Source organism: Oncorhynchus masou, unplaced genomic scaffold, assembly GCF_036934945.1.
Source record: "Oncorhynchus masou masou isolate Uvic2021 unplaced genomic scaffold, UVic_Omas_1.1 unplaced_scaffold_8169, whole genome shotgun sequence".
In the NCBI taxonomy this organism is placed as follows: Eukaryota; Metazoa; Chordata; class Actinopteri; order Salmoniformes; family Salmonidae; genus Oncorhynchus; species Oncorhynchus masou.
The window spans coordinates 1-13,130 of NW_027014645.1; the positions used below are offsets into that span (position 1 = coordinate 1).

General features: G+C 54.6%; 2 protein-coding genes across 2 annotated transcripts; both read left to right on the plus strand.

Moving 5' to 3' along the window:
- The first annotated feature begins 756 nt into the window (after window positions 1–756).
- On the plus strand, window positions 757–4,372 carry LOC135537562 (myosin light chain kinase, smooth muscle-like). The gene is made up of 3 exons (XM_064963693.1): window positions 757–928; window positions 3,514–3,591; window positions 3,852–4,372. Exons 1-3 carry the CDS (start codon window positions 757–759, stop codon window positions 4,370–4,372), a joined length of 771 nt encoding a protein of 256 aa, XP_064819765.1.
- Window positions 4,337–12,539, plus strand: LOC135537563 (peroxisome proliferator-activated receptor gamma coactivator-related protein 1-like). The gene is made up of 4 exons (XM_064963694.1): window positions 4,337–4,851; window positions 7,937–8,155; window positions 11,671–11,743; window positions 12,390–12,539. Exons 1-4 carry the CDS (start codon window positions 4,454–4,456, stop codon window positions 12,513–12,515), a joined length of 816 nt encoding a protein of 271 aa, XP_064819766.1. The 5' UTR covers window positions 4,337–4,453; the 3' UTR covers window positions 12,516–12,539.
- Window positions 12,540–13,130: the final 591 nt, after the last annotated feature.

The following is a 13,130-nucleotide window of genomic DNA, read 5'->3' on the forward strand; positions in this document are numbered from 1 at the left end:
AGGGTTCTGGACTGGAACCCATGCTGCTGAAATAGCAGGGTTCTGGACTGGAACCCATGCTGCTGAAATAGCAGGGTTCTGGACTGGAACCCATGCTGCTGAAATAGCAGGGTTCTGGACTGGAACCATGCTGCTGAAATAGCAGGGTTCTGGACTGGAACCCATGCTGCTGGAAATAGCAGGGTTCTGGACTGGAACCCATGCTGCTGAAATAGCAGGGTTCTGGACTGGAACCCATGCTGCTGAAATAGCAGGGTTCTGGACTGGAACCAGGGTTCTGGACTGGCTGCTGAAATAGCAGGGTTCTGGACTGGAACCCATGCTGCTGAAATAGCAGGGTTCTGGACTGGAACCCATGCTGCTAGCAGGGTTCTGGAAATAGCAGGGTTCTGGACTGGAACCCATGCTGCTGAAATAGCAGGGGTCTGGACTGGAACCCATGCTGCAGGGTTCTGGAAATAGCAGGGTTCTGGACTGGAACCCATGCAGGCAGGGTTCTGGACTGGAACCCATGCTGCTGAAATAGCAGGGTTCTGGACTGGAACCCATGACAGGGGTCTGGACTGGAACCCATGCTGCTGAAATAGCAGGGTTCTGGACTGGAACCCATGCTGCTGAAATAGCAGGGGTCTGGACTGGAACCCATGCTGCTGAAATAGCAGGGGAACCCATGCTCTGGACTGGAACCCATGCTGCTGAAATAACAGGGGTCTGACTGGGAACCCATGCTGCTAACAGGGGTCTGGACTGGAACCCATGCTGCTGTGGTGTTCTGGAGGAAGCAGCTTAGAACACCAGACCAGCAGAAAGTTCACCTCGACAAACTGCTACTGTCCCTGCATTCAGAAACTGATTTCTCTTGGTTGCGTTGCAGGAATCCAAGCCACAGATCTGAGCAGCCTTCTGGAGCGGTTTGAGGAAACACAAGGTGAGTGAGGGATCAGTGGGGTTTCGTTAATTCTCTCCCATTCTTCTTCCAGCTGTACTACGTCCAATCCGTTCTGGGATTTGCATTAAGATGTATTGATTTGGTTGATGCATACATCCCAGCTACCCCTGTCCTTGTCATCTTACATACACATAGTCCATCTGTAAATAGCCCGTCCAATCTACCCACCTCATCCCCATATTGTTTTTATTTACTTTGCTGCTCTTTTGCACAGCAGTATCTCTACTTACGCACCATCATCTGCTCATCTATCACTCCAGTGTTAATCTGCTAAAGTGTAATTACTTCGCTACTGTGGCCTATTTTTTGCCTTACCTCCCCACACCATTTGCACACACTGTATATAGACTTTCTTTTTAATCTACCTTATTATTTATTGTATGTTTGTTTACTCCATGTGTAACTCTGTGTTGTTGCTGTCGCACTGATTTACTTTATCTTGGCCAGGTCGCAGTTGTAAATGAGAACTTGTTCTCAACAAACTTACCTGGTTAAATAAAGGTGTTCTCAACTAGCCTCCCAGGTTAAATAAAGGTGTTCTCAACTAGCCTCCCAGGTTAAATAAAGGTGTTCTCAACTAGCCTCCCAGGTTAAATAAAGGTGTTCTCAACTAGCCTCCCAGGTTAAATAAAGGTGTTCTCAACTAGCCTCCCAGGTTAAATAAAGGTGTTCTCAACTAGCCTCTCAGGTTAAATAAAGGTGTTCTCAACTAGCCTCCCAGGTTAAATAAAGGTGTTCTCCAACTAGCCTCCCAGGTTAAATAAAGGTGTTCTCAACTAGCCTCTCAGGTTAAATAAAGGTGTTCTCAACTATCCTCCCAGGTTAAATAAGGTGTTCTCAACTAGCCTCCCAGGTTAAATAAAGGTGTTCTCAACTAGCCTCCCAGGTTAAATAAAGGTGTTCTCAACTAGCCTCCCAGGTTAAATAAAGGTGTTCTCAACTAGCCTCCCAGGTTAAATAAAGGTGTTCTCAACTAGCCTACCTGGTTAAATAAAGGTGTTCTCAACTAGCCTCCCAGGTTAAATAAAGGTGTTCTCAACTAGCCTCCCAGGTTAAATAAAGGTGTTCTCAACTAGCCTGCCAGGTTAAATAAAGGTGTTCTCAACTAGCCTCCCAGGTTAAATAAAGGTGTTCTCAACTAGCCTCCCAGGTTAAATAAAGGTGTTCTCAACTAGCCTCCCAGGTTAAATAAAGGTGTTCTCAACTAGCCTCCCAGGTTAAATAAAGGTGTTCTCAACTAGCCTCTCAGGTTAAATAAAAGGTGTTCTCAACTAGCCTCCCAGGTTAAATAAAGGTGTTCTCAACTAGCCTCCCAGGTTAAATAAAGGTGTTCTCAACTAGCCTCCCAGGTTAAATAAAGGTGTTCTCAACTAGCCTCCCAGGTTAAATAAAGGTGTTCTCAACTAGCCTCCCAGGTTAAATAAAGGTGTTCTCAACTAGCCTCCCAGGTTAAATAAAGGTGTTCTCAACTAGCCTCCCAGGTTAAATAAAGGTGTTCTCAACTAGCCTCCCAGGTTAAATAAAGGTGTTCTCAACTAGCCTCCCAGGTTAAATAAGGTGTTCTCAACTAGCCTCCCAGGTTAAATAAAGGTGTTCTCAACTAGCCTCTCAGGTTAAATAAAGGTGTTCTCAACTAGCCTCCCAGGTTAAATAAAGGTGTTCTCAACTAGCCTCCCAGGTTAAATAAAGGTGTTCTCAACTAGCCTCCCAGGTTAAATAAAGGTGTTCTCAACTAGCCTCCCAGGTTAAATAAGGTGTTCTCAACTAGCCTCCCAGGTTAAATAAAGGTGTTCAACTAGCCTACCTGGTTAAATAAAGGTGTTCTCAACTAGCCTCCCAGGTTAAATAAAGGTGTTCTCAACTAGCCTCCCAGGTTAAATAAAGGTGTTCTCAACTAGCCTGCCAGGTTAAATAAAGGTGTTCTCAACTAGCTCCCAGGTTAAATAAAGGTGTTCTCAACTAGCCTACCTGGTTAAATAAAGGTGTTCTCAACTAGCCTCCCAGGTTAAATAAAGGTGTTCTCAACTAGCCTCCCAGGTTAAATAAAGGTGTTCTCAACTAGCCTCCCAGGTTAAATAAAGGTGTTCTCAACTAGCCTCCCAGGTTAAATAAAGGTGTTCTCAACTAGCCTCCCAGGTTAAATAAAGGTGTTCTCAACTAGCCTCCCAGGTTAAATAAGGTGTTCTCAACTAGCCTCCCAGGTTAAATAAAGGTGTTCTCAACTAGCCTACCAGGTTAAATAAAGGTGTTCTCAACTAGCCTCCCAGGTTAAATAAAGGTGTTCTCAACTAGCCTCCCAGGTTAAATAAAGGTGTTCTCAACTAGCCTCCCAGGTTAAATAAAGGTGTTCTCAACTAGCCTCCCAGGTTAAATAAAGGTGTTCTCAACTAGCCTCCCAGGTTAAATAAAGGTGTTCTCAACTAGCCTACCTGGTTAAATAAAGGTGAAATTAAAAAAAATCTTGAACATGGTGATGGAAAAGGCACAACAGATCCTAAATCAGCCCTCCTACTCTAAGATTGAACCCCTGATCTTGCCTCCCCCATGTCTGTCTCTTCCCACAGCCAAAGAGGAGACTGAACCTGAAGGCAGTCCAGATAGGAGCCCTGTTAGAGATGAAGAGCCGAGCAACAACACTGAAGGTGAGTTAAAGGAAGGGCTCAGCCTGGAGACTTGCACCCTATTACCTCCTTAGTGCACTACTTTTGACCAGAGCCATATATGGGCACTGGTCAATAGTAGTGCACTATAAAGGGAATAGGGCGCCATTTGGGATGAAACTGTTCTTCTACTTAATGTTCTAGTTTAGTCCGCACAGTTGCTCAGAGGACTTTGCTGTGGTTATTCTCATGCTTCACAACAGAACTTCAGTTCATCATCTGGTTTGTTGCTTTCTTTCCAGGGATGCTGACACTGCTGGGTGCCTATCTCCTCAGCACCCAAGATAAACTCTGTCTTCCAGCACCCACTGGCTTTCCAGAACTTGTCAACACACTCGAACCCCTCAGAACTCCGGGACCCTTCAGAACTCCGGAGCCCCTCAGAACTCCGGGACCCTTCAGAACTCCGGAACCCCTCAGAACTCCGGGACCCCTCAGAACTCCGGAGCCCCTCAGAACTCCGGAGCCCCCCAGAACTCCGGAGCCCCTCAGAACTCCGGAGCCCCTCAGAACTCCGGAGCCCCTCAGAACTCTGGAACGTTGCGATACTCAGGAACCTCTCAGCACCCAGAATGTTCTCAGCACTCAGGAACAGGCCCCTGCACAGCCGCGCTGGAAACCACTTACCCCTGTTGCACCTCAGAGGAAGCAACCGGCGACCCCCAAACCTCTCCCTCACAAGGCCATCCAAATCATCGACCCCGTCCTCTACCACCCAAAAGGTCCACCCCCTCCCCACAAAGCCCCCTGTCACCCCGACTGAGTTCCTGACACCAGTATCTGTCTCCTCGGACCACGACTACTGTCTATCTCAGGATCAACCAGGAAGTAATACTACTATGTTATGCAGCAAAGGCAAACCATACTCCCCGACCACCAACCAATTCCCAACCCCTCCTCAGTGCCTGGCACGCAGAACTCTGGGAAATATTTGCGCCAGCAGCAGCCAGTGGACTCCAGGACTGTTCCAGAGACACAACTTCCCTCAGACTCTGCTCCGCCATCTACAGAGAGCTCCCCCTCTAGGACGGACGCCATTACTGCAGGGGAGACACAGGAAGAGAGAACCAGCCCCTGCATCCCTCCTCCTTCACCCAGTCCCCCTTCCAGAGGTAGGAGGTCGTCCCGGCGCTATCGGACAAGGTCTTCATGCTCGGACTCTAGCTCTAGGTCCCCTTCTTCGTCGTCATCTTCCTCATCCTCCTCCTCTCGATCCAGGTCTCGCACTCCACCCCGAAAGAGGTAGGTTCAAATTCTGTGTGGTGACTGTTATTGCTCTTGAATTGAAGTTGGGGAGTGAGGAGGGTGGCCATGTTAGTGGGTGTGGCCATGCGAGTGGGTGTGGCCATGTTAGTGGGTGTGGCCAATGGTAAGGTACTTTTTTGTTGTTGCTGTTTTAAACCCAATTTCTTCCAATTCTACACGTTTTGCCATGAGGCTGACAGAAAAAAAAGATCAGTTTTAAAAATAATTTTTTGCAGTTTTACACATTTCGCCAAAGCATAAAAACACGTTATAAGCCACCAATCAATGACATGAGAGGTTTTGAACTTCTCCCTGACTGTACTTTTTATTTTGGTGATTGTTAGTTCTAAAAGGTGATCTTCAAGATAAATGGCTCCACTACATACTTTACATCTGGTTTTAGTCATTAAGTTTACACTCAACTTTGTACCAACCCAAAATGTATTTTCTTGCTTTAATCCACGTCCTCCTTCCTCTTTCTCCAACCCCTCCTCCCTCTCCCCCTCCTCCCCATCCCTCTCCCCCTCCTCCCCATCCCTCTCCCCTCCTCCCTCTCCCCCTCCTCCCCATCCCTCTCCCCCTCCTCCCCATCCCTCTCCCCCTCCTCCCCATCCCTCTCCCCCCCCCCTCCCCTCCCCATCCCTCTCTCTCCTCCCCCATCCCTCTCCCCCTCCTCCCCATCCCTCTCCCCCTCCTCCCCATCCCTCTCTCTCCTCCCCATCCCTCTCTCCTCCCCATCCCCCTCTCCTCCCCATCCCTCCTCCTCCCCATCCCTCTCTCTCCTCCCCATCCCTCTCTCCTCCCCATCCCTCTCCCTCCCTCCCCATCCCTCTCCCCCTCCTCCCCATCCCTCTCTCCCTCCCCATCCCTCTCCTCCTCCCCATCCCCATCCTCTCCTCCCCATCCCTCTCCCCCTCCTCCCCCATCCCTCTCTCTCCTCCCCATCCCCTCCCCTCATCCCCATATGCCTCTCCTCCCCATCCCTCTCCCCCTCCTCCCCATCCCTCCCCCCTCCTCCCCATCCCTCTCTCTCCTCCCCATCCCCATCCCCCTCTCTCCTCCCCATCCCTCTCTCTCCTCCCCATCCCTCTCCCCCTCCTCCCCATCCCTCTCCCCCTCCTCCCCATCCCTCTCCCCCTCCTCCCCATCCCCTCCTCCCCATCCCTCTCTCCTCCCCATCCCTCTCTCCTCCCCATCCCCTCTCCCTCCTCCCCATCCCTCTCTCCATCCCCATCCCCTCTCCTCCCCATCCCTCTCCCCCTCCCCCATCCCTCTCCCCCTCCTCCCCATCCCCTCTCTCCTCCCCATCCTCTCCTCCTCCCCCATCTCTCCTCCCCCATCCCCTCTCTCCTCCCCATCCCTCTCCCTCCTCCCCCATCCCTCTCTCTCCTCCCCATCCCTCTCCCCTCCCCCCCATCCTCTCTCTCCTCCCCCATCCCTCTCCCCCCTCCCCATCCCTCTCTCCTCCCCCATCCCCTCTCTCTCCTCCCCATCCCTCTCTCCCCCCTCCTCCCTCCCCCCCTCCTCCCCATCCCTCTCCCCCTCCTCTCCCATCCTCCCTCTCCCCATCCCTCTCCCCCTCCTCCCCATCCCTCTCCTCCTCCCCATCCCTCTCTCCTCCCCCATCCCTCTCCCTCCTCCCCATCCCTCCTCCCTCCCCCATCCCTCCTCCCCATCCCTCTCTCCCCCCATCCCCTCCCTCCTCCCCCCTCTCTCCTCCCCATCCCTCTCTCTCTCCTCCCCCCATCCCTCATCCCTCCTCCCCATCCCTCTCCCCCTCCTCCCCATCCCTCTCCCCCTCCTCCCCATCCCCTCTCTCTCCTCCCCATCCCTCTCTCCTCCCCATCCCTCCCTCCTCCCCATCCCTCTCTCCTCCCCATCCCTCTCTCCTCCCCATCCCTCTCTCCTCCCCATCCCTCTCCCCCTCCCCCATCCTCTCCTCCTCCCCATCCCTCTCCCTCCTCCCCCATCCCTCTCCTCCCCCCATCCCCTCCCCATCCCTCCTCCCCATCCCTCTCCCTCCCTCCCCATCCCTCCCCTCCTCCCCATCCTCTCCCCTCCTCCCCATCCCTCTCTCCTCCCCATCCCTCTCTCCTCCCCATCCCTCTCTCCTCCCCATCCTCTCTCTCCTCCCCCATCCCTCTCCCTCCTCCCCATCCCTCTCCCTCTCCTCCCCCCATCCCTCTCTCCCCCCTCCTCCCCTCTCCCCCTCCTCCCTCTCCCCCCTCCTCCCCATCCCTCTCCCCCTCCTCCCCATCCCTCTCTCCTCCCCATCCCTCTCCCCCCCTCCTCCCCATCCCTCTCTCTCCTCCCCATCCCTCTCCCTCCCTCCCCATCCCTCTCTCTCCTCCCCATCCCTCTCTCTCCTCCCCATCCCTCTCTCTCCTCCCCATCCCTCTCTCTCCTCCCCATCCTCTCTCTCCTCCCCATCCCTCTCTCCTCCCCCATCCCTCTCCCCCTCCTCCCCATCCCTCTCTCTCCTCCCCCATCCCTCCCTCCTCCCCCATCCTCTCTCCTCCCCATCCCTCTCTCTCCTCCCCATCCCTCTCCCTCCTCCCCATCCTCTCTCTCCTCCCCCATCCCTCTCTCACCTCCCCATCCCTCTCTCCTCCCCATCCCTCTTCTCCCCATCCCTCTCCCCCCTCCTCCCCATCCCTCTCTCCCCCTCCTCCCCATCCCTCTCCCCTCCTCCCCATCCCCCTCTCTCCTCCCCCATCCCTCTCTCCCTCCCCATCCCTCTCCCTCCTCCCCATCCCTCTCCCCATCCCTCTCCCCTCCTCCCCATCCCCTCCCTCCTCCCCATCCCTCCTCTCTCCTCCCCATCCCTCTCTCTCCTCCCCATCCCTCTCCCCCTCCTCCCCATCCCTCTCTCTCCTCCCCATCCCTCTCTCTCCTCCCCATCCCTCTCTCTCCTCCCCATCCCTCTCTCTCCTCCCCATCCCTCTCCCTCCTCCCTCCCATCCTTCTCCTCCTCCCTCCCATCCTTCTCCTCCTCCCCATCCCTCTCCCTCCTCCCTCCCATCCTTCTCCTCCTCCCCATCCCTCTCCCTCCTCCCCATCCCTCTCCCTCCTCCCCCACCAGGTTCTGTCCCAGGCGTTCTGAAAGCAGCTCCTCGTCCTCTTGCTCCAGCTCCGTCTCCCGTTCCCCGGTTCCCTGCCGGTACCGGCTCCCCTACCCACAGTCCTGGAACCGCTCTCGGTCCACATCACAGTCCTGGACTCAGTCTGGTTCCAGATCTCGGTCCAGATCCCCCACCACACTGGCCTACAGCAGGGCCCAGAGGTGGAGGGATTGCTACAGGTCAGTGATGGCATTAATACATTTGTTAACCCTCCCGTTGTCCTCCTATTATGCCTACCACACAGTGTCCCCCCCCGGGTCACCCTGTCCTGTCTTGGCTAAAGGCCCAGCGGGCACAAGTGTGACAGTATGCGTGTGAACTGCCTTTGCAGATGTATTTTTTACACCTACAGCACGCGGTGTGTGTCTTGGCGTCCTTCTTGGGTGGGCAGAGCTGACACCTCTTACTCGCCACCAGCGGGGGGGGCGGCGGCGGCGACGGCGACCGGGCCAGCGGCTTGCTCCCGGGCTGGCGGACGAGCCTCGGCGGTGGCACTCTGTAGGACTTTGACAAGTGCGGAAGCGGCTTGGGTGCGGGTGAGACGATGCCTTCTTTGGATCAAGGGCTTCACGAGTGCCTTTCCGAGCTGCTCCAGGAACACCCTCCTCATGTTCCGCTTCCCAGGCATCCAGTCGGGATTGATCTCTCGCCATATGACAAAGGCGTTGTAGGAGGACACGTCGAGGATGTTGTGGAAGATGACCAGGGGCCAGCGGGCGGTCATCCGTCTGCAGCTGTAGGTGCCGACCACCTTGTCTAGGTTGTCCACGCCGCCCTTGTTGCAGTTGTAGTCTAGGATGAGGGCGGCTTCCGGTCGCGGCGATCGCTAACGTCGGGCTCCGCGTGCAGCGTGCTCCAGAAGCACGTTCTTATTTCTCTTTGCCAGGTAGGACACTAGAGTGGCGGTGGGCGTGAAGGCGAACCTGGAGGACAGGACCTGTCTGCCCTTTGACTCGAGCAGCGCGGGCGGGAGCTCGGCCTTGTTCTTTCTCACCGTGCCCACCATGGTGAGGTTCCTCTCGAGGAGCCGCTGGCCCAGTTCGTAGGAGGTGAAGAAATTGTCACACGTGACGTTGTGACCGGCCCGGCAGTCCCTCGGTCAGATCGAGGACGACGCGGGTGCCCTGGTTCTTCTCGGGGCCACCGCCGGCGCCTTGCCGGTGTAGACTTGCATCTTCCAAGCGTAGCTGGACTTGGACGTCGCAGGCCACCCACGACTTGATGCCGTATTTGGCCGGCTTGCTGGGAATGTACTGTCGGAAAGGACAGCGTCCTTTCGGTGGGGTGAGGGAGGGAGAGGAAGATAGCAGCGTCATGGTTAAAGTTGGGGCACTGCGTCTATGTTACACGCAGCCGCCGCCGCTACTGCCGATTGCTACTACTGCCGGTGCGATTAGTACTGCCCACGCTACTAGTGCTACTCTCTATGCTACACGTACATACACAGATACATAGACGGTACCTCTGAACGGGACCAGTTGTTCGTCCACCATCACGTCGGGCCCAGGGTTGTAGAGGGCCGGCTGCCGCTCCTCCCACAGGTTCCATACCTCTCTTATGGCCGCCAGTCTGTCGGTGGCGAGTCTCGCGGGTCTCGACTGGCGGTCGTCGATCGCAGCAGCCTCGAGTACTTGTGAAACACCTTGAGCGGCATGGTGGCGCGGAACACGGTCCTGCCGCTCTCGGCGTCCCACAGGCTGGCCGCGGCCTCGCCTCGGGACCTGTAGACGCCGGCTAGGATCAGCAGCCCTACGTGGCGCGCAGGTCGGTGGAGTCATGGGTCGCCAGCCGTCGCCGTATTTTCTCACCCCCTGCAGATTTGTCATGTCCACAATTATCTTTTCTATGGCCGGTGTGACAAACAGCCGGAAGGTGGACTCGATGTCGGCGCTCGCGATGCGGCGTAGGCCGTGGGGCCCGGCGTCACGAGCCGGCCGTGGCGGCGGATGGCCACGGAGGACCATTTGATTTTGCCGTTCTTTGACAGCAACGTCTCCCTTTGGCTCGGGCGGATGACGCCGCGTCCTCTCTGTCTCGCTGGCTCTGTCTCGATCTGGCTCTCTGTCTCGCTCTCGGGCAGCGGCCGTGTCTCGCTCTCCTCTTCCTCCGAAGGAGCACGACCAGCGAGCCCGAGTCGCCGTCGTAGTCGTCCGCATCACGCTCGGGGTTGTATTCCTCACCGTCTTCATCTTCCGAACGTCCTCCTCTTCGGATTCGCAGTAGTCTTCTTCGTCTTCTTGGTCGACACTGGAGGATATCTGTTCCAGGACCTGAGCGCGCTGAAACAAGGACTGCGGCGTCGTAGGCAGAGGGCTCCACGCTCGGCAGGGTTGTATTCCTCCTCGTCGTCGTCCTCATCATGGTCCTCATCATGGTCCTCATCTTCTTCTCCTTCTCCTTGTTCCTTCTTGTTCTTCTTCTACTTCCTGACAAATAGTAGCCTCTGTACGGCCGGCTTACAGTCGTAGGCGGAGGGCTCACGCTCGGCGGGGTCCTATTCCTCCCCGTTGTCCTCGTCTTCTTCTTCCTTCTTCTTTCTTCTTCTTCCTGACAATATAGTAGCTCTCTACGGCCAGCTTACACAGGCCACGTGAATGGGACGAGGCACGCGAACGGACGATGCGCGTTGTCGGCCCTGTCTGCTCCTTCGGGCCCTTCGGTCCATCCGGTATGCTTGGCTGGCCTCCGTGTGGATTACAGCAAGCTCTTGCACTGAGTTCTTGTGGACAAGTGGTGCCAGGAGTCACTCTGACCCGGCCCAGACACAGGGAACAACTCGTAACACAGGGCCGGGTCACTCTGACCCGGTCCAGACAGGGCTGGGAGGGTTACAACATACACCTTGCTAAGGCTGCCAGGGTCACTCTGACCCACGCAGACACGGAAATCAACTCGTAATGCTGCCCGGGGTCACTATGACCCGGTCCAGACAGGGCTGGGAGGGGTTACAACATACACCTTGCTAAGGCTGCCCGTGGTCACTCTGACCCACACACAGCGGGGGATCAACTCCCTGCCCGGGGTCCCTCTGACCCGCCGAGACAACAGGAGGGTTAATTATTGCATTCATTACTTGTACCACACTACCACCAGGTGGATACTAGTCATACATCCTGCCCCAGAATTCACAAGCGCCACATTCCGGGCAAGGGCCCTGTGTGCGAAGTGACAGGCTGTCCCCCCGTACTGCCCTTGGGCCCCGTGTGAGTTTGGGTATTGATTCTAAAACGCCCCCTCCTGCACTACCTTCCCTTGGTTGTGGATATTGTGCCTTTTGGGTATTGTTGTTATTATTGCATTCATTACTTGTACCACACTACCACCAGGTGGATACTAGTCATACATCCTGCCCCAGAATTCACAAAGCGCCCACATTCCGGGCAAGGGCCCTGTGTGCGAAGTGACAGGCTGTCCCCCGTACTGCCCTTGGGCCCGTGTGAGTTTGGGTATTGATTCTAAAAACGCCCCCCCCTCCTGCACTACCTTCCCTTGGTTGTGGATATTGTGCCTTTTGGGTATGGTTGTTGTTACTTAAATAACTTTTTTAAAAGTATTTTGTAAATGTTTTTAGGGTTGTGTATTATTAAAGGAGTTCTGAATGATTGTATTAGACTATTAGATTAAACTATAGCCACACTGGTCTTCTGTAGTCCGTCTCACCTTGCTGTCTCCTCTCCCCTGCCCCAACCTTCAGCTCCAACAACATCAGGGACTCCAGGAAACGAAAGAGACAACAAGATATGAGAAGTCAAAAACTGAAAGCCATAGTGAGTACTGTGTAGTACATTACAAACTGTGGTACACCTTGTGTTTTTGCTGTTAACATTTTAGAAATATAATTTTTATACTTTTTAAGATGTTAAATGTAAATGTGACATTACTTCCTGATTTGATTTGGAGACCAAATTGCCACCAACTGTCCTCTTCGGTTCCCACCAGATGGCCAAGCTGCAAATTGAAGATTGGCTATATCATAAACATTTATGGAACCCAAAATGAGCTTGTTGGTGTTGGATTTAGGTCAGGAATAAGGTTAGCAGTGTGGTCAGGGTGACCGTTGGATGAGTTGCGGTGAAACTGCCACGCCTGTTTGAGATTATTACAATAACAAAGATGTTTGAAACAACAAGCACTTTTATTCCCCGACATCATTGTATGTGTGATAGAACAGCATGCACTACAATGTATTTCAATGACATTGCTGGAGGCTCATCTCCTTCTCCTCTAAAAGCATAACAGATGCTCCTGGGAGAGGCCTGTGAGGTGAGGGCCTATGACAGCGGTCCCCTTTCACACATCCCATTAAAACACATTACAGCTGAGTTTAAAATCGGATTTTAAGAAGATCATTTGTATGAATCTGCAGGGCTTGTGATAGTGACAACCCTTGGTGCGTTGTTTTTGTGTGGCCAGGACGAGCGCAGGGTGGTGTACGTGGGCCGCATCCAGAGGACCATGATGCACGCGGAGCTGAGAGAACGCTTCTCTCTGTTTGGAGAGGTGGAGGAATGCACCCTGCACTGTAGAGACAGGGGGTGAGTCTCTCTCTGCATCAAAAGAGATTGTTAGCATCAGTGTCTTTAAACTCTTTTTGTCTCTAGACTTTCTCTGTCCTCTTTCCCCTTCTCTCCCCCTCTGTCCCCCTCACCTCTCCCCCTCTGTCCCCCTCACCTCTCCCTCTCTGTCCCCCTCACATCTCTCTCTGTCCCCCTCACCTTGCTCTCTGTCCCCCTCACCTCGCTCTCTGTCCCCCTCACCTCCCCTCTCTGTCCCCCTCACCTCTCTCTCTCTGTCCCCCTCACCTCTCTCTCTCTCTCTCTCTGTGTCCCTCACCTCTCTCTCTCTCTGTCCCTCACCTCTCTCTCTCTGTCCCCCTCACCTCTCTCTCTGTCCCCCTCACCTCTCTCTCTCTCTGTCCCCCTCACCTCTCTCTCTCTGTCCCCCTCACCTCTCTCTCTGTCCCCCTCACCTCTCTCTCTCTGTCCCCCTCACCTCTCTCTCTCTGTCCCCCTCACCTCTCTCTCTCTGTCCCCCTCACCTCTCTCTCTCTGTCCCCCTCACCTCTCTCTCTGTCCCCCTCACCTCTCTCTCTCTGTCCCCCTCACCTCTCTCTCTCTGTCCCCCTCACCTCCTCTCTCTCTGTCCCCCTCACCT